Source organism: Ambystoma mexicanum, chromosome 4q (genome assembly GCF_040938575.1).
Source record: "Ambystoma mexicanum isolate Mex_15411 chromosome 4q, UKY_AmexF1_1, whole genome shotgun sequence".
Lineage (NCBI taxonomy): Eukaryota > Metazoa > Chordata > Amphibia > Caudata > Ambystomatidae > Ambystoma > Ambystoma mexicanum.
This window is the reverse complement of record NC_090928.1, coordinates 525,745,246-525,764,328: the sequence shown is the minus strand read 5'-3', so window position 1 is coordinate 525,764,328 and position 19,083 is coordinate 525,745,246. Positions and strand designations below refer to the sequence as shown.

Sequence of the window (19,083 nt, the reverse complement as noted above, 5' to 3'; positions counted from 1 at the left end):
AAGAGTCTCCACGGCACCTCTGTCGCTGGTACAGTGTTTCTCCTTCTAACGTGGCGGCCTCCTCTGCTCTGCCACTCCGGTATTTGATCCTCACGTTCTCGAGCTTGGGAATAGGTAACGTCTCCTCCGGTACTGCCTTCCTGAATAGTGCGCACTTCAGGTTTAAATGTCCCGCGCACAGGTGCCTTGGAAAAGCCACTAGAGCGCACATTAGGTTTCAGTTCTTTGATATCTTGTTCACACTCCTGCATCATCCTCGTCTCAATACTTGGAGAATTCTGGGAGTCAAAGTCCATAGGTGACATTGGATTGGAATAGTCCTTTTTAATGGTTCAGAAAAAGGTGTTGTGTTGATTGTGTGTGTTCATACATTCTTTTGCCTCCATTATGCTATCCATCACCTCCCTGTTTGATTGATTGATTGATTTATTTATAGAACGCTTTGCACCAAAGCGCTGTACATTGGAACAAATACACAGAAAGAACAACAAATAAACAGTGTGAGCAGATAAAAGTACAACTGTTGCAGAATGGTGTTGAATTTATGCGGAATGATAAGCAGGAGTGTGTGTTCATCAACATCAAACAGATTGTTAGTGTAAAAAAACGTGGGGCACCCTCTACTGAGAACAAACAAATAACCTCTTCAAAAGGAGGTCTCCCACTCAGGAAGGTCTTCAATTACTTTTTAGCTCATTGTACCTTTCACACAGGAGAAATATCCATTCGTATACCAGTCTGGTGCAACCACCCAGGTCAGTCCAAAACTGAAATGCTAGGCAATTCTCCTCAGAACAAGAGTCCCAAGAACAACCCCAGAAACGTGTTATGGGCTTGTTGAACCTCATCAGTGAAGAGAAGCTGTGCCTCTCTTTGCAAATTTTCCAACACTTGGGGTTTAACCCTAAGCTGTTTGGGGAAATCCAGATATGGACCCTTGCTCACTGTGCTCACTCAGCCAAACATTACCCATTGACACTGCTCTTCAGCCATTCCCATTTCCCACGTCACCATGGCCAGCAAAAGGCCTGCACTGGGCTACTTTGGAGTTCTAATAGAGCCTCAGATTTCACTGAAGACCATATGCCCTAGAAACTGGCCAGGGTAAAGTGGCCACCTATAGCCTTCAACAGGGGCACCTTTATGTAGCATGGCCAAAGCTACTCTCAGTAATCTTTAGTCATCACCTTAGACAAGACACCAGTCCCCACGTTCCAGAGCAATTGGGTAATTTGCCAAAGCCATGCCCTAGGACACACTAAGCCCCCCAAAGTAGCCCTTGGTCAAGCCCCATGGCCATTTCCACCCAAAAATGAGTCTGAGGGGGGAAGGAGGGTGGCCTTGTCTCTAGTGGGAAGTAGACATTGGTCAGACGTGCGGCCAGCTCCGTTGGCCACTTTACACCAGTCCACGTGCCTCTGTCTTTTTTGTGTTCGGGCTTTAAAATGTGGAAATAGGATATGATGGTCTGTGATCATTTGGCCATGGCCTACTACCATGGCTAAAAGCTATGACCCAGTCCCACTACCTTATATAGCATTGGGAGGTAGACCAGGAGGCTACAGAATTCCCCCTTTAAACCTTTTTTCTACACAGGGAAGTTTAGGACCCAGCGAAAAAAAGCCTGATTTCCCTTCACCTTGTCTTGGGTTGGGGGGAGTCTCACAAGGGTATACAATATGCCCCTTTTCCAAAGGTTTTGAAGTGCATACTGGGCAGAACTGTGAATGGTGTCTGGGTTGGGTTGACCCAGGCATCTGGAAGGACCTAACGTGAATACATTACATATAGTTTGCGTGTGAGTTAGACAGTTTCATTACATAGATAGTATACACTTAATTCCGTATTAAGTGAAAAGCAACACGTTGTCAGCATATAAAGATATTTAGTGCTGGCGGTCCTTATAACAGATGCCTTGGATGTCCGGGTGAGTGCGCACCAGGGCTGCTAGGGGCTCCATCGAGAGGGCGAATAAGAGGGGACAGTGGGCATCCCTGCCTCGTGCCTCTGCATATGTGGATCAATTAGGTGATCCCCTATTCACCCGAATGTGGGTTGTATAAATGGATGCGATCATTTGGCAAACGTTTGGGCCGAGGCCGCCTTCTGGAGGACCTCTTTGAGGTAGGACTAGTCCAGTCGGTCAAATGCCTTCTGGCCCCAGTTTTGGCTCTTGCTGCTATTTCCACTAGGTTGAGGGCCTTCCTAATGGTGTCCTTAATAGAACGCTGCGAGATGAAGCCAGTCTAATCTGTGTGTATCAAAGTGGTTAATGCCAGCATTAGCCTGGTGCCGAGGATCTTGGAGTACACTTTTGCATCCAGGTTGATGAGATAAATGGGGTGATATGAATTGAGCTGGCTGGGGTCTTGTGTGGCTTCAGGAGTAGTATGGTGGAGGTCTCAAGCATCGTTGGTGTAAGTGTGCCTCGAGACAAGAATTGTCCAACCGGTTTAGCTGGGGTCAAGTAACTCGCATAAAAGTCGGCGGTGAAGCCGCCCTGCCACGGGCTGTGTTTTTCAGGTATTTGATGGCCACTGTAACCTCCGCTAGAGTTATGGGCTGCTCAATTTGTGTGAGTGGAGCCGGGGCCAGGATGGGAAAAGTAATCGGTTCTAGGTAGGAGGTCAGAGTGTCTGGGCTTGGAGGGAATGCTGCGATCGCTTTCGTGTGATGTGTGTGTACCCACTGCAATTTGTCTTTCTCCGTGAGGGATACACCCTCATAATTTATTAACATGTGCATAGCATTGCAGGCCTTGTGTTTAGCCAATGTGTTTACTAGTATTTTGTCGGCTTTCCTCCCCCTAGATTAATAGAATTTTTTGACCTTGAAGAGGGCCTGAGCGGTGCATTCCACCAAGTGGACGGTAAGTTTGGCTCTCGCGATGTTCAAGAGGCGCCCATTCCTAGAGGAACCAGACTGTGTGTGGCCTCTCGCTGGTGCACCTCCTCTTCTAGTGTTTGTCGAGCCCGGGTCCTAGCCCGTGTGTAGGATGAAGTAAAGCTCATGATCTCCCCCCCCCAACCGTCACTTTCATGGCATCCCATACTATGGCCAGGGGCATGTCTCTGGTGGGATTGTGTTCAGAGTATGTGGTGATGGGCGAGCCAATCTCCTGTTGTATTAGCTGGTCCTTCAGCATCAGGCCATAGAACCTCCAGGGTTTACGGGACAGCGGGACCAAGACGGTTATTGATAGTGCGAGCGAAATTGGCGCATGATCGGAAGTGGAGACCTCATGAATGGTTCTCTCCGGAATGCAGAGGGCCAAGGAGGTCGAGACCAATAGCACCTCCAGATATCCACCAGTAACAACTCGTGCAGAAGGCACATCATTACCAGGGAGTTCCTGAAGACTGCCCTAGAGGCCATTCGGAGCTACATTGAGATCCCCGCCTATAATTAAAGTGCCTTAGACGAAAGCTTGTAGTTTGCCCAGGAGATTTTGCGAGAACAAATCCTGCCGGTTTTTGGAGGCATATACTGCGACGAATGTAAAGGGGTTGCCTAACAGGGTCTCTTTAACCCCCAGGAACCTCCCTTCAGGATACCGCAGGGTCCGAGATCGTGTGAAGGGAGTAGCATGGTTAAACAGTATGGCCATGCGCCTCCTCTTTGCTCCACTTGTCGCAAAGTGTCTGGGTGTGAAATTACTATGGGTCAGCGCCCCTCGTCCTCTTTCAGTAAATGGGTCTCCTGCATAAACACTACTGAGGGGGAGAGATCACCCAGTCTTGACTTCACTAATTAGCGCTTAATGCGTAAATTAAGGCCCTGGACATTCCATGAGAGCAATGTCAGAGTACTGTCCTGCGGGTCTATGGTTGCGTTAGCCATTGGGTATTTTGCATGGGGCCTGCAGACCATAAACCTATCCATTTGAGACCCTGATGAGTCCCTCTCGTGCTGGCTGCCCATCTCTCCCTTTTGTATCCCATCCCCAGGCTCCACTTCCAGCCCCCCAAACATAACGCAAATATCCCCAACAAACATTATCTGCACCCAATACTGGCCAATAAGTGGCCTAAGAATCAGTTCGGGGGTGGGGGGACCAATAACAAGGAGTAGCCTGTTGCATAGGTTTAGAGTATTGACCAGGATCTTTTCCGCGAGTGTAGCCGGCTGCCCTCGCTCGCAGGGGAGCGCCGCTGCAGTGTTCCAGAGCAGCGCATATGTTGACTAGGGTCACCCGTGGCCAGACAGTTGACTGGTGTCTGCGATCGCCATGTCATCCGGGGGCTTTCGCAAACAAATTCTCTTAACTGCAGTTCCAATTCAATATAACCTTTAAATAATTTGTTTTTTGGGAACTTGCCAATTGATGTACCCTGAAAAGGCATGTTTAAAACAAAAAAATGATTGTCGTTATAGGAATGACAGTATGTGCTCTGTACCATGAAAAGGACACTTTTCAACTAGAGATTCATGTGCAGAAGTTTTACTTTTTAAAAGCAGTTCTTTTTTAAACAGTTCATCCACTTAAGGTCTTATATAGTGTTTTGATGGTGTGTATTTATACATATTTTTCCTATAGCCCTTACAAAATATACTCCTTATATAATGCAAAGGTGACTTGGTTAAACCTTCCATCATGCACGATCATTCATTTCAAGCTACCACATAAGAGAAACCTTCTAATGTACATTTTGAAGGACAACATTCCATTGCTTCAAGACCTAAATGGCACTAATACCCAAACTGTAATTTTCTCAACAACTGTACTTTATGACAACTGTATAGTAAACCTGCAAAATGTCAATTTCTGTAAATATTTATTGATACAAGTTATTGAACTGTTTCCAATATATAACAGTACCTATGAAAGCACTTTGCTTACCTCTGGCATATCCAAGCGCGGCTGACTAATTGCCAACTCATATATACCCCTTGCTCTCTCAGTATCACCAAGGATGGTCTCCAACTCTGCAAATTTAATCCATGATGTGCAGTTTTCAGGTGCAAATTCCAGGAACTTTTCATATAGTTTCCGGCACCGATCAAATTCTCTTAACTGAAGTTCCAATTCAATATAACCTTTAAATAATTTGTTTTTTGGGCACTTACCAATGGACGTCCCCTGAATAAGCACAAATAAAAAAAAGAATTATCATTATAAGAATAGTGGTACATGCTCAGTACAATGAAAAGGAAAAATTGGAGCTTTCAAAATGATACTGGACGATTGACTGAAAATTATGATTCAATGAACCCACCCGAAGACAAACTAAATTACAGAGGAAACTGTCTCAATCACGTGAGCTGTATTGTCTTTACCACCCAAAAAATATTAGCACAATTGGAAATTTGCGGGAAGATATCACAAACAATCGTTTTATTAGCAGACATTCTAGCATACATTTGCCAATTTCAGAGACTCAAGCAGCTCTGGTGAATGTTGGTTGTATTGAATTATTACCACCACCATCACCTTTCAAGTTTGCTTTATGCAGCCCTGAATACCTAGGTTTAAATCAAAAGGGAAGACTGGTTTAAGACATATAATATTATATATACACACATACACACAATGCAACATTTATGTGATGGAATTAACATGATAAATTAACTACTGCACTTACTAACTTTTTTGTTATGAGACGTTGTAACACTCTGCACTTCTTCTGTTATCTTTCTTTAACACTTATCTTATCTGGAATGTGGCAAGGATTCATGTGGAATGAGCTTGCTCCATCTCCCTTTGAATGCCCACCCCACCCACCTCTGGTCCCCTTTATTTGGGGCATCACAAACTGAATATGTGACAGCACGCACCTTAAAAAACAATATATAAAGAACACTTGTGAAAGAGCAGTTGCTGCAGGAGTCGAGTGAATTGTGAAAAGACTGCTGCATTCTTTGGACAAAGATTTAACGGTATGAACACTGACTACTTGTGGAGTCTGGTACTTGGAACCAAGATTAAATAATAGCAACCAGTGACTAACAGCGATTTTCTTCGATCTTAGGCGTTGTGGAAAAACGACAAAGCCCTCAAACTCCGCCTTGATATCCCACAATTCCATATATTTGGGAAGCGCGCGCACATTTGTGAAAGAGCAGTTGCTGCAGTTGAGGCGGGAGAGGGGGAGTTGATAGTTATTTGTGGAGGTACCATACATTGGGCATTACTAGTCACATAGTAATGGAGGCTGCAAATTGTGTACCCCCTCCTGCTAAAGCAGCCCTTGTACTTACTGAGTATAAGCAATACTGAACATGCCGGGTGCGCACACGGTGGTATCAGGTATGCCACCGAAAAAGGAAATGTTCAAAACGTTTACCTCTGTGAATTTAACGCATAAACGCATACGTCACAAAATCAACTTAACCCGTAGCCTAAACACACCCCAATGAAACCGACAAGCGGCAGGTGCTGCGGCAGCGTCCGAAATACATCGCTTCTACTCAACCAAACCGATTGTGATAAATGAAAACCTCTTGCAGGCTGTTTTGGATTCAAACATGACCCAAGACTCCATTATTGAAGCAAGGATTCTAATGGATTCAGCGGCAGAGGAGGGTTCCCGTGGGGTTGATGATTTGACACACAAGAGTATGATTCCTGCTGACAATGTATTTACTACACCCATTGTCAGCTTGAATAATGAAACATACATAATGGGGAAGCGGCAATCTCTCCATCTAAGCAGACCCTGGCTGAGATCCACCCCCGAAGTTGTCCCGAGCGAAATGTTGATGCAAATTGTAGTGATGTGAATGAAGGGGCAGAGGTCAGTGATGTGTTTTCTCTCCCGCGGCCTAGAAGCCCCTCCCAAGATGACTTGTCCCAGTCACCCGCAATGTTTTCGGTATCGGGACGAAACTCTCCTGCCCTCTCACTATCATTCGCTGCTCCGACTCCTAGAAGGGGTAACTTTCCATTCCACCCAGAGCCAATAACCCAGCCGTCAGCCGAGTGCAAGAATTTAGAGAACACTTTACAAGCGATGAATACGGCACTTTTCTCATTAGCCAAACTATACGAGAGTTTGTACTCGCAGTTAGCGAGGCAATCTGATATGATAATCCAATTGTTAAAAGGGCTGGAGTATTGGTGACAGGAGGAGGGAAGATTTTGTAGACACAGCACTGAATGTCATTAATAGTGGCTCTGATGTCCTAAATAATGGAAATAATGTGGTATTCTTGGGAGTAGATGCTGAATCCAAGGTCCTCCTGGAATCGGAAACTGGGGGGCAGAGTGTGAAGCACTGGGGTAAGATTGGTGAAGCTTCTTTGATAAACTCCAAAGATTTGACACAGTTTAGATTAGATACTATCTGGGAAGCGACAGTAAAACATGTCGACACCAATTTAGAGAACGCATGCTCATATGACATGTTTATTAAATCTAAAATGTAAAAAAGTAGTTCTATGGTTCACCAGAAGAAAAGCAAGAATATGAAATTGCTAGCTTCTAAAAATCGAGCGAGTGCACATCAATTTGTGAAAAAGATTACTTTGCCCAAAGTAACATCATAAGTGGCGAGTAATGCGGTGATCAACAAATATAATAAGATGGCAAAAAGGAAAAGTGAACTGGGTACAACCCCGAATCAGCCTTGTGACGACCCGGTGCAAGAGATTTGCTTAGATTATCCACCCTTAGACAATTTGGTTAATAGAATAGAGTCAGAGAAGCAGGGCATGGTTCCACCTCAAGACAATCTGGCTAGGAGAGGGGAGTTGGAGAAACAGTGTGGTTCCTAAAGTGACTAAAAGCTTTGCCGCCACACCCGCTGCGCCTCCTGAAATAAAGCAAGGTGAGTGTTCAGGGCTTGAAGTGAATAAAGTAGTTAACAACCCTTTTGGAGTTCAAATAAACACCACTGAGATGACCTCCTCTAAAAGGTTCATCATTAACTCAGGGGAACATGAGGGCTTTAAATCATCCTTGGAACAAAGGAGAGAGGAAATAGCTAAGTCCCTTGGCATCTTCATGACCGAAATAGCCTCCCAGCCCCTTGCCAACAGTAACAGGACTATTTCACATACTCATGGAGGATACCCTGGGTCAGCTGGCTTTAATGGAAACGAGTCTCAAAAGTATAAGGAGAGGGAGAAGAACTCTCACGGACAGGGGGGTAGGACAGTTATATCTCAGAACGTGAACAGCTCCAAAGAATCATCTGCTCATTATTTAATCATGCAGTGCAGAAGAAGTCCCTTTTCTGAATATGATTTGAATAGGACGTGTGTACTCAATATTATGAGTGAAATACCAAGTTTGGAAGATCTATGTTCAAGTGATATAAACCTGGTAGAGTTTATAGATGAGCATAGTACTTCCATTGTGAAACTCTGGATGACTTCTGGGGTGATAATGAATTTAATCTGGCAAGCTCATGAGGACTTCTATGCATTGCATTTCTTGATAGGTAAACAGATGCATTTAAATCCAGACACCAATCCACAGTGGTCCAGACCAAGTGAAATGCTGAATCAGCATCAAGGCGACAGGACTTCTCAAACTCTGATAAGCAGACAGTCCTTAAATCAGCCTTAAGAGGTCAGCTCCAATTAGGCGCAAAATTATGAACAAATAGGTTTTCAAAATTATAAGCTCACTTGCTTCCAAAATGTTTCGAAAGATAAGCCAAGGGTGCTAAACAGCTGAATGTAACAATCAATAGAAAGTAATGCAGCTACATACTCTCTTGCATCCTGGAACATGAGTGGCCATAAGCATATAACCTTTACCAATGCCAATCCACTCAATGAATATGATATTCTGGCATTTCAGGAAGTATGGATGATGTTACCACCAATTTGGGAGCGACACCATGTCTCCATCATACTCGCAATACTACCGGTAAGGGGTAGACCAATGGCTGGTCTGATGGTGGCTGTCAAGAGTGGCAACAAACATTCAGATCAGTCCTTTGTCATCACCGAATATGTTCATCCAATTGGTCAGGATCCAAATTTCGGGTGGGGTGTTGGCTTTGGTAAACACATATTGAAACCACTTCAGAATATCAGATGATGTATTCTTGCAAGATTTTGAATCCACATTAAAATTAATAAATGCAGACTCGAAAGTCTTTTATATGATGGTTGTAGGTGATTTAAATATCACATTTCTTACAATGCCGACAAGTCACCTTCCTCAAGCAACTCTTAGATTGGTCGCCCTTATGAAAGAGAGGCAATTGTTGATGGTGAATTGGGCTATCAGGGGTGACATCCCACCAAGGTATACCTGGCAGAGTGGCAAATAATCTGCCTTGTTAGACTACATATATGTAAATAAAAATCTGTTTGCAAACATTGAAAACTTTCAGGTACAACCTCAAACAAGCAGTGATCACAACTTGCTGGAATTGAAATGGCAGGGTTGGACCAATATTAAGCTACTAATTAGATCTAACATCACAAATTTGTGAGCCTCAAATGCAAGGAATCGATTTAGATGATCTCTTCTGGTGTTGGCAGAGCTGGCAATTCGTTTAACAAACTCCATGAAAGCCATAGATCAAGAGTTAATCCCCTCAAGTGGGTTATATGCCACTTTGTTGGAAAGATATCAACAAAAAAAAAGCCATCGGGAAATCTAAAAAAGTAATGCACTTGCACTCCTACAATGCAGAACTGACAAGGTTCCAATATAGAGCCGATCTGCGATATGAATTGAAACAAAATAATCCCATGATACAACAGAACCTGAAATGGTTGAAAAAGAAATACAAAGGCCCTCATTACAACTCAGGCATTAAGGGTTAACGCCACCGTTTTTAGCAGGCGTTAAAATCTATGGCGCTAACCCGCCATGGTGCTAATTACGCCGCCGTAAATACTATGGGGCAAAAATGGGAATGGGGAAGGGAAAATAGCAAATGGGGATTTACCGCCCCACTCACCTTGGAATGGGGCGGTAAATCCGCCATCCACCATGGTGTAAACGTAGCACCAAGGTTGTAATGACCTCCAAAAACTGGGTAAGGTCAAGAAGAGCCAAACTCTATCAACAAGATTCAGAAAACATGCTATGTGCTTTGATATCTAAAAACTCATCTACTATCTAGGGACTGTTAAATCAAGCACAGGGACTGAATCAGTTAGGTGTACAAATTAATGCAGTCCCAGAGGAGGTATGGATTCAATTCTACCAATCTCTGTACATGAAGATGCACCTGCCTGTTTTGAAATTTTGGGAGCATCAAATGGCAATATAATCATGAATGCTATCGCCAAGTACATTTTGACAACACCTCACAAGCAAATGCAACTTTGAAGGTGCGACAATTTTTGAAAGATGTAAACATTTCCAATGTGATTTTAGAGACAAACCTGGATAGAGCCAAACAGAAATTGTACCAGTGGGATTGGATTCATAACATTACAGTTGTTCAAAAGCCATAATTTATTATGTAAAAATATGAACAGTGTGGAATCCGATGTGTTAAAATTTTCCAGTGCTATGGCTAGAAGTCAATTTTTAAGATTTCGCATGAATTTATGGCCAACAAGAGAAGTAAAGATCAAGCGCTGACTTCATAGTAAGGATGATGCTGGCTGTAGATTTTCTAAAGGCCTGAATCATGTTGAAACCTTGAAACATCTGTTGATGGAATGTATTAACCTCTTATGGACCTATGAAAAAACATATTTTCATAATTTACTGGGTTTGTACCGACATCTAACCATAGATTTGATGTGGAATCAAAATTCTCAGATTTGATGTGGAATCTAATACTTCATTGTAGGCCAACTTCCATAAAATTGGCAATTGTTAACTTCTTGAATGCATTGGACTTGGAAAAAGGGACGATGAACAGTGAAATATGCCGACTGACAGTGTTATCAACTGTTGATTTCAGAAATGCCCAGACAAGCCTGACTGCAAGAGTTATTTGAAATTGAGAATTTTAATATAATTACATGCTATTTTCTTTTTTGGGTTATGGTTTTAGCCTGGTTATATTATCTAGTAATTATGTTATAATGGAAGCTTCTTTTCCTTTTCTTTTATATTATATTGTTTTGTGAGTTAACATTTTATTGAATTGTATTGTATTATGCCTATGCAAATTTATATCAAATGAATTATTTTAATAATGGAACTTTTTTGTAAAATTGAAAGGTTGATTAATCAGCCAAATCAATTAAAAAAAAATATATAAAAAATGAAGCACACTATACAACAACTATAATTGCTGTTTTCAGAAATTGAAAATGACAACAATCTACGGGGTATAAAAAGTATGCCTTCAAAGGTTTCCCCAATCCTGAAGCCATATTGTGCATAAAAAGTGAATTACATTAGAGTGAATGGTTTACTTTGCTTACTCCCTGCAGGTCTCGCGAGTCAAAACGGATTGCTCAAATGTATACCTAGAAAGGTGGGCTACTAAAAACCAGAAAAAAAGGGTTTTGAAAATAGAGATGTTCTTTTTTATAAATCGCCTGAATGCAATGTTGTAAGTGCAAAAATCAGGAAAGACGAGCAGCTTTTATTTATTTATTACATATAAGAATTTATTTTACAAATATGTAATATTTGTTCGCTCATCCTTAGTTTGATTGGGAATACTACCTTTCGAACTCTGATATGATGGTAACCAGAAATCAGAAAACCCAATCTCAATAATGACTTGGGCTTCATCATTACGAGTAGAGATCAGAGTACAGATATCAGTTCAAATATACATCATAAGGGTTCCAAATGCTTCTAAGCCAGCCCCAAACAGAAGGATCACAGTCATCCACGTTGAGCTTTAAATACTTGGAAAGTCTTTTGAAAGTCCTTCGTGCGTGCATCATAGAATTTCAAGGCACGCCCCGCATCCAGCGAAGGCAAAGACCTTTCAACAGGCGAAGAGGAGTTAGCAAAGGCTTGTTTAAATGAAAGTCTGATGGGACCTTGGACATAAATTGAAGGATGAGTCCTTAGAACCACTTTCGCTGCGTGGAATGACAGATACAGAGACTTGCACAAGAGAGCCTGTATCTCACCAACCCTCCTGGCCCAGGTGATGGCCACGAGGAAAGTGGTTTTCCAAGAAAGAAACTTCAGGGGGTCCTGATACATGCTCACACACAGGAACCTTCACTGGTGGAAAAGTCCTGAAGAGGCCCTTGAGGAACTCCTTGACAAGTCTATGCAACCACAGGGAGCACCTGCCAACGTCAGGTTGTACCTGGAGATGGCGGCCAGGTGTATCTTGATTGATGCATGTGCAAGGTTTGTCTTGGCAACCTTGCCCTCTCCTCCTTCCTCTTCTGCCCCCCTCAGGCTTCTTCTACACCTCCGCAGGGCGTACCTCTGATTTGTACCCCTCCCCGGAAGTCTTTCAAGGATGGCAACCTTCTCCATATTGCCATTCTCAACTCTTACTCAGCTGTTAAACACTCCTCTGATATCTGCCACCTCCTGGAAGAACTGGACCTCGATGTACTCGGTCTCACCGAGACATGGTACACGGCCAGCTCTGTCACAAGCTTTGACACTCTCCTCCCTGATGGCTACAAGATCCCCTGTGCGCCCAGGTCCAATCCAACCGGAGGGGGTGTAGCCCTAATCTTCCCAAAGTAGATTCCTGCCTCTGTCATTCCTACGCAGACCTGCTCCCCTTTCGAATGCCTCATCTGCAGGCTCTCTCTCTCTCCTGGCCATTCCCTTACTGTGGCTTCCATCTATCGGCCACCTGGTCAGATCTCCTCCTTCCTCTCTGAGTGGGCGGAGCACTCCTCCTCCCTCCTGGCCTCGACAACTCAACTCCTCCTTCTTGAAGACTAACATCCACCTGGATGCTTCCTGTCCTTCCTCTGAACTCTTTTGCAACCTCTGCGACTCTGTCTCACCCTCTATCCTCCCCTCTGGCCCGACTCATTCTGCAAGGCACACTCTGGATGTTCTGATCTCTTCACACCTTCCCCTTTCTATCCCTCTCACCAGTCCTCTCTCCTGGAGTGATCACTTTCTCCTTTCCTCCCATCTCACCCTCTCTATCCCTCAGGCCAAGCCAACTCCAGTACTGCCACCTACCTTCTCGGTTATCCGACCTATGAAGCGTGTGTCAGTTGAGGCTTTCGCCGCCACTTTCTCCCTCCTCCCCCTTTGGGTGACTCGCACCCTGACACAACCCTTTCCATGCTCCACTCTGCTATATCTGATATTCTTGATGTTCTTGCCCAAGTCATGAGGATCTGCTTGAAGCCCAAAGCCAAGTTCAACTCCTGGTACGACTCAGACGTTGTCACCCTTAAAAGCAAGTGCAGGGAGGCTGAGAGGAAATGGCGTGCTTCCAGTACATCCTCTGACAAATGGTCTTACCGCCTGCTCCAAAGGCAATTCCGGCTCTCTGTCCGCACCAAGAAGAGAGCCCACATCCAAGCCTGCGTCTCTGTGGCATCCAACAACCCGGCTGAACTCTTTAAAATCTGCAAGGAGCTGGCCAATCATGCTGCAGTCTCTACCTCTCCTGTCCCCTCCCAGGCCCTCTGCACGGCTCTGGCTTCTCATTTCATCTCTAAATCTCAGGACATCCTGTCCTCTCTCTCTCTTCCTCTCCCCCGCGTCCCTCTACTCTTCCCCTGGCCCCTCTTTGGCCACCCCTCCTCCCTCCTTATCTGCTTTTCCCCTGTTCTCCCCAGATGAGGTTTCTAAACAAGTCCGATCTACGAACGTCTTGTCAAAACAGGTTGTCCCCTGTTCCTCCAAAACCATCAATTACCACATTGACACTCTGGCTCCTGCTCTGGTTGACTTCTGCAACCACTCCTTCGCCACTGGAGTCTTCCCTTCCCCCCCTGAAGCACTCTCTGTTCACCATCTTCTTAAGAAACCCTCAGCTGACCCCTCCTGTCCAGCTATTGCCTGATCTCCATCACTCCTTTCCTGGCAAACTCTTGGAAAAGCTGGCCATCTCCCAGCTTAATCTTCACACTGAATATGTTGGTTGCCTCCATGACCATCATTCTGGCTGCAGAGCCGCCAAAAGCACGGAAACTGCTCTCCTAAACATCCGTGAAGACCTGCTCTCCAACCTCGATTCAAATACCCCCTCTGTCCTCATTTACTTGATCTCTCTTCTGCCTTTGACACAGTCAACCATGCCATCCTGCTCAACCGTCTCCAATCAGGCCCTAGCCTGGCTGACCTCTTTCCTGTCAGATCAACCCTCCCAGGTCCAACTTGGGTCCTTCCTCTCCTCTAACTCTCTTTCCCTACCTGTGGTGTGCCCAAGGGGTCTAATCTCTCACCTTGGCTTTTCAGCCAATACCTGGCACTTCTTGCCCACTGCATTGCCGCTCTCTGCCCCAACTTTCAGTGCTATGCGGATGACACCCAGCTCATTTTCAGGCTCTCCTCTGCCACCTCTTCTCTATCTCTCATTTCTGACTGTCTGCTATCCAGGAGTGGTGTGCCACCAATGATCTCTGCCTTAATGCCAGTAAGACTGAGACTGTCCTCTCTGGCACACCTGCACCCTCCTTTCCGGTCACTCTCTGGCTGGCCTCGCTTGGCCCTCTTCCTGCTCTCACCTGTGAGGCTAAAAACCTCTGGGTCATCTTCGACTCCACACTCTCTTTTCTCATCACATCTCCCACGTCTCTAAGAAGTCAGACTACCAACTGCACCTCCTCAGAGGTATTATTCCTTTTCTCTACTTACCCCAGAAGCTCACTGTCTCCAGAGCTCTGGTTCTGTTTAGCCTTGACTACTGCAACAGCCTCTTTCTAAATCTGTCTGCTTCTTCTCTTCGCCCTCTGCAACTCATCCAAAACAGGACTGTGAGATGTGTCCTTGGCCTCAAGCCTAGGGATCGTATCTCTCCAGGATTGAAATCTCTTCACTGGCTTCCAGTTGTTGCGAGGATTAAGTTAAAAACTCTCTGCATTGTCCACAAGGCCTTCTGGGGGCTAGGCCCTCAATACCTTCAACTCCCTGTAACCTCAATACCTTCAACACAGCCTGTAAATATCTTGATTCTCGAGCCCTTTGCTCCTCCGCCTCCAAATCCCCCAGGGTTAGTCGCTTCTCCAAGCAACGAGTTGGTGGTAGAGCTCGTTCCCCAGCTGGGGCCTCCCTCTGGAACAACCTCCCTGCCTCTCTGAAACCTGAGGCGAACCATCTCTGGTTCTGGAAGCACCTCAAGACCTTCCTCTTTGCTTCTGCTTTCTCACTCTCCTCTGCTGAACTCCTGGTTGAAATTGAAACTGCACTGGTCACCTGGGTACCCTGTGATCTTGAGCCCAGGTCACCTCCCTGCCAGTTGCACTCCTGCACTGGTTGCCCCCCGGGCAACCCTTACACTCTGGGTCTGTTTCTGTATCCCTACAGTCCCTTACGAGCACTTGACACTTGATGTCTGCACTTACCCTTACTACTGAGTCATTGGTAGATTAATCACCCAGTTACACTGACACAATTCTATTTCAAAAATGTTTTCATAACAATTCTCTTTTTCTTTTCTTAAAAACATTGTAAAAAACATGTACTTATTATTCAACTCTCACCACTTTCATTCAACAATGGGGTAATTAAATCTGGGTTTTGCTTTTCTTTTATAACATAACCATCATTTGATTATGTAAGAAGAGAGAGGGAAAATAACATTTTTTGTATCCCTAACTGGTCGACATGTTTCGGCCCTTCTTGCGTGTACTACACCCTCTTAAGCGCTGTCACTCAATTCAATTATTGGGCCATCTTCAGGACACAGCAGTAGAATCAGGAAACTCAATTTCATTCCCCGCGGTACATCTTTTGATCTGTAGTCCACTCTATAGTTTTTGGGACATCTGAGAACTCTTTTTGGCTTTTACTGTGAAGGGCATCCGGTCTTTGTAATCACATGTTCACAATGTCGCGGCTGTTTGTTAGCTTATCGAGTTTGCACCGCCTCTATTTTTGACCGTGTGAAGGTGGATGTTCAAAAAAGGGCGTCCTTTTTTTTTTTCCTTTTGTTTCCAAAATAGCTCAATTTCTCTATTGGCAATCTTGGACACTCGTTTCGTGCACAGAACGTCCCGTTGTTAGCGATTCGGGAATCGATTCGGGAAGGCCCCCTCAGGTGCAGGTCATTGTCAAGCAGAAAGAGCAGGAAGAACAGTGTGATCCATGTATGCAGCCGACGCAGAAACTGGAGGAGGAAAAATACACCGGGACCACTGTTACACAGAGTAACTGTTTTGCAGAGGCTGCGCAGCGCGAAGCAAAAGCAAGGGAGGTTTTCCTGCCCAAGAGGCTGTCTCTGGTGGCTGGCAAGCACCAGAGAGCCTCCAGAGCAAAGGAAGCTCCTGTTACAAGTGGCATGGATGGCGCCAGACCAGGAGTAGCAGTTTGCCAGGTTGCGATGAGCCACTGAAGCATAACACCTGCAAGCAGCGAGGTGATCAGACAGACACGCCTTACCCAGTGAGTTCACCAGCTGATAGAGACCGTGCTGTGCTCCAAGAACGCTTGCATGTTCAAGGCAGGAGCTTACCCAGTAGCAAACACTTGTGTATGAATGTAAGTCATTTCGAATACCTAACTATCAGAAAGCAGCGAAAGTCGTATGTTAAAAACCAAATTACTCTCACTTTAAGCGTGTGAGTTTGTGGAGAACCCAGCCACCCAAAGCAATATTATTAAAAGCTAATACATACAACCATTGCCCAAGCCAAGAGAAATAAAGAACAAGGCAATTCAAATCCAACAAATATTGCCAAAGGCGAAAGGGGACTGATGAAATGTCCAAAAGTTGGGAAGCTTGTTGCCCATATTTTGTGACACAAATAGCAAAAGCTGGTATAAACCCACATTGTCAAAGCCAAGGAAGAAGCAGAATAAGACCCTATTCTTGTCAGTATTTGGTTACTTATACAGTGGGAAAACGAGAGCTGCGAGAAGGATGCCCTTCTGGAAAAGGTAATTCAGAAGGAGAGGACCATCATTTGCAGAATAGTATTAAAGAGTGCCAATGTAAATTTTGTTTTCCCCGAGGAGTTGCTAAAAGTTTGATGTTGCAAAATAATGAACATTGTAAAGCTGTTGTAAAGCTATTATAAATTGATCTTAACCACGGTAGCACTTACTGTTGGTGAAATGCTGTTCGGGCAGGGGAGTGTAGCTGGATGTCAAGCCTTTGAAGTAGTAGGCCTGGCATGGGAGTAAACCAGGTAGAAGTTGATGAAGTGCTATAAAGTGGTGCTGACAAAGACAATTTATGTTGCTTGTGGTGCTGAAGCAAGACATTTATAAAACTGCTGTAGAGGAGTTAAATTTCTTCAGAATTACTCCATTATGGCAAATCATCCTGACAAAGACAATTATTGTTGTTATTGACAAATTATGAAAATCTTCTTTAGGTGAAGAGGATAATTCTGAATGTTACTCTTGCTCAAGGATGAGAAAGAACCTTCGGTTTTCTTTGTTGAATCACTGGAGTGTTGGCACTTTCTGTTGTCAAGTTGGAGTCACAAAGAACTGTGCTAGAACTTTCTGGAACTGTGGAGCAGAATCCTGCTTGCATCTGGGGAAGGGGAATTCATCCAGATTATAAGGAGAGACTGTTGTGTTGTCCTCTTACAAATTCAATTGTTATATTATTTTGTTGCCTTTTAACTGCCATGCAATAACCTTATTGATTTATTGTATGTATAAGTGTGAAGGACAGATATCCTTTGTTAGAGTGTTTCCTTTACTTTAGGCAGGGAAATCCTCATCAGGGTAGGGATAGTGAGGCGTTTATCCAAACTTTTAATTTAATAATAAGTGCATCTTTTGAAAACCTTCACAAAGTTGTCTGCCTCACATTTCTGACCCCTCACAGTTCTTGCATTCCAAGGGCAGCAAATAGTGTCCAAACTCTAGGACTGCAGGTGGCAGTAGGCTCAGAGACGCTGGATCGTGAAGATGGATCCTCCTTCCCCAGAGAGCATATCTGGGAGAGGAGGCAGTCTGAATGCTGGTGCCACCGAAAGGTGGAGGAGATCCAAGTACCATATCTGACTGAGCCTTGACGGTGCAATGAGGATCATCTTGGAGCGGGACAGTTTGAGTGTGTTGATCACACGTAGCAGCAACTGTATTGCTGGGAATGCGTACAGGAACCGGCCTTCCTGTGGGATTGAGAAGGCGTACCCCAGATCCTTGCTTGAGGGCACCTGCTGGGACTTGGCGTTGGTTGCTGTAAATCACAGGTCGATCTGAGGCTTGCCCCATTTGTGGAAAACCAGAGAGGCTTGAGCTTACTGGAGCTCCCACTTGTGGCAGGACCGCAGCTCCCTGCTGAGAAAGTCTGCGATGGTGTTTTAAATGCCTGGCAGGTGAAACGGGACCGGGAACATCCGGTGAATAATGGCCCAGCACCACAATTTATGTGCCTCCAGAAAGAGAACAGGCAACCACGTCCCGCCCTGCTTCTTGATGTAATACATGGTGGTCATGTTGTCCATGAAGACCCTGAGCACCTTTCCCAAGAGCTGAGGCTTGAAAGACTTGATGGTCCAGAAAACTGCACGCAGTTCCAGGATATTGATATGCAATGCCTTTTATTCCGGTAGCATAGGCCTCTGGCATATAGTCACCCCGTGTGGGTGCCCCAACCTTCCAGCGAGTTGTCAGTCATGACCGTCTCCTGATGCACAGGGTCCTGAATGGAGCTCCCTGTGAGATGCAAGGATGACTGGACCACCAGTGCAGGGCTTGGCAGAAATCTTGATTTGAGAGCTATCCTGTCGTTCCGTGAGCCAGAGATCTGTATCCAGCTTGCGTCCAGGATCTCCTGAAGCGGCCTCATTTGCAGCTTGAAATGAGGGACCAGATACATGCATGAGGACATCATCCCCAACAGGGATCTGATGGACCTGACGGTAGCAACACTGGCCAACGACAACCGTTGGACCTTCCCTAGGATGTTTTTTATTCTCTCCTACAAAGGGGCCGCCAGGCACAAGACTGTGTTTAGTCAGGCCCCCAAGAACAGGGCTTCTTGGATTTGCAATAGTTTATGGATAATCCCAGAGAGGTTAGAATCTGGACCAAATCCGCTGCATGTAGCGCCGCCCGAGCGTGAAAACGAGACCAGACCAAAACAATTCTGTGTTCTTGATAAATTATGACAAGCCCTACAGGTCAAATAGTTCTAA

At 44.9% G+C, this 19,083-nt stretch overlaps 1 protein-coding gene across 1 annotated transcript in view; it reads right to left on the bottom strand.

Moving 5' to 3' along the window:
• Positions 1-19,083, bottom strand: part of CRNKL1 (crooked neck pre-mRNA splicing factor 1) — a 752,702-nt gene that overhangs the window by 203,643 nt on the left and 529,976 nt on the right. Inside the window, exon 11 of the mRNA XM_069608075.1 lies at positions 4,841-5,080. Within this exon, the coding sequence (XP_069464176.1) occupies positions 4,841-5,080 (240 nt within the window). The remainder of the gene's footprint in view (positions 1-4,840; positions 5,081-19,083) is intronic.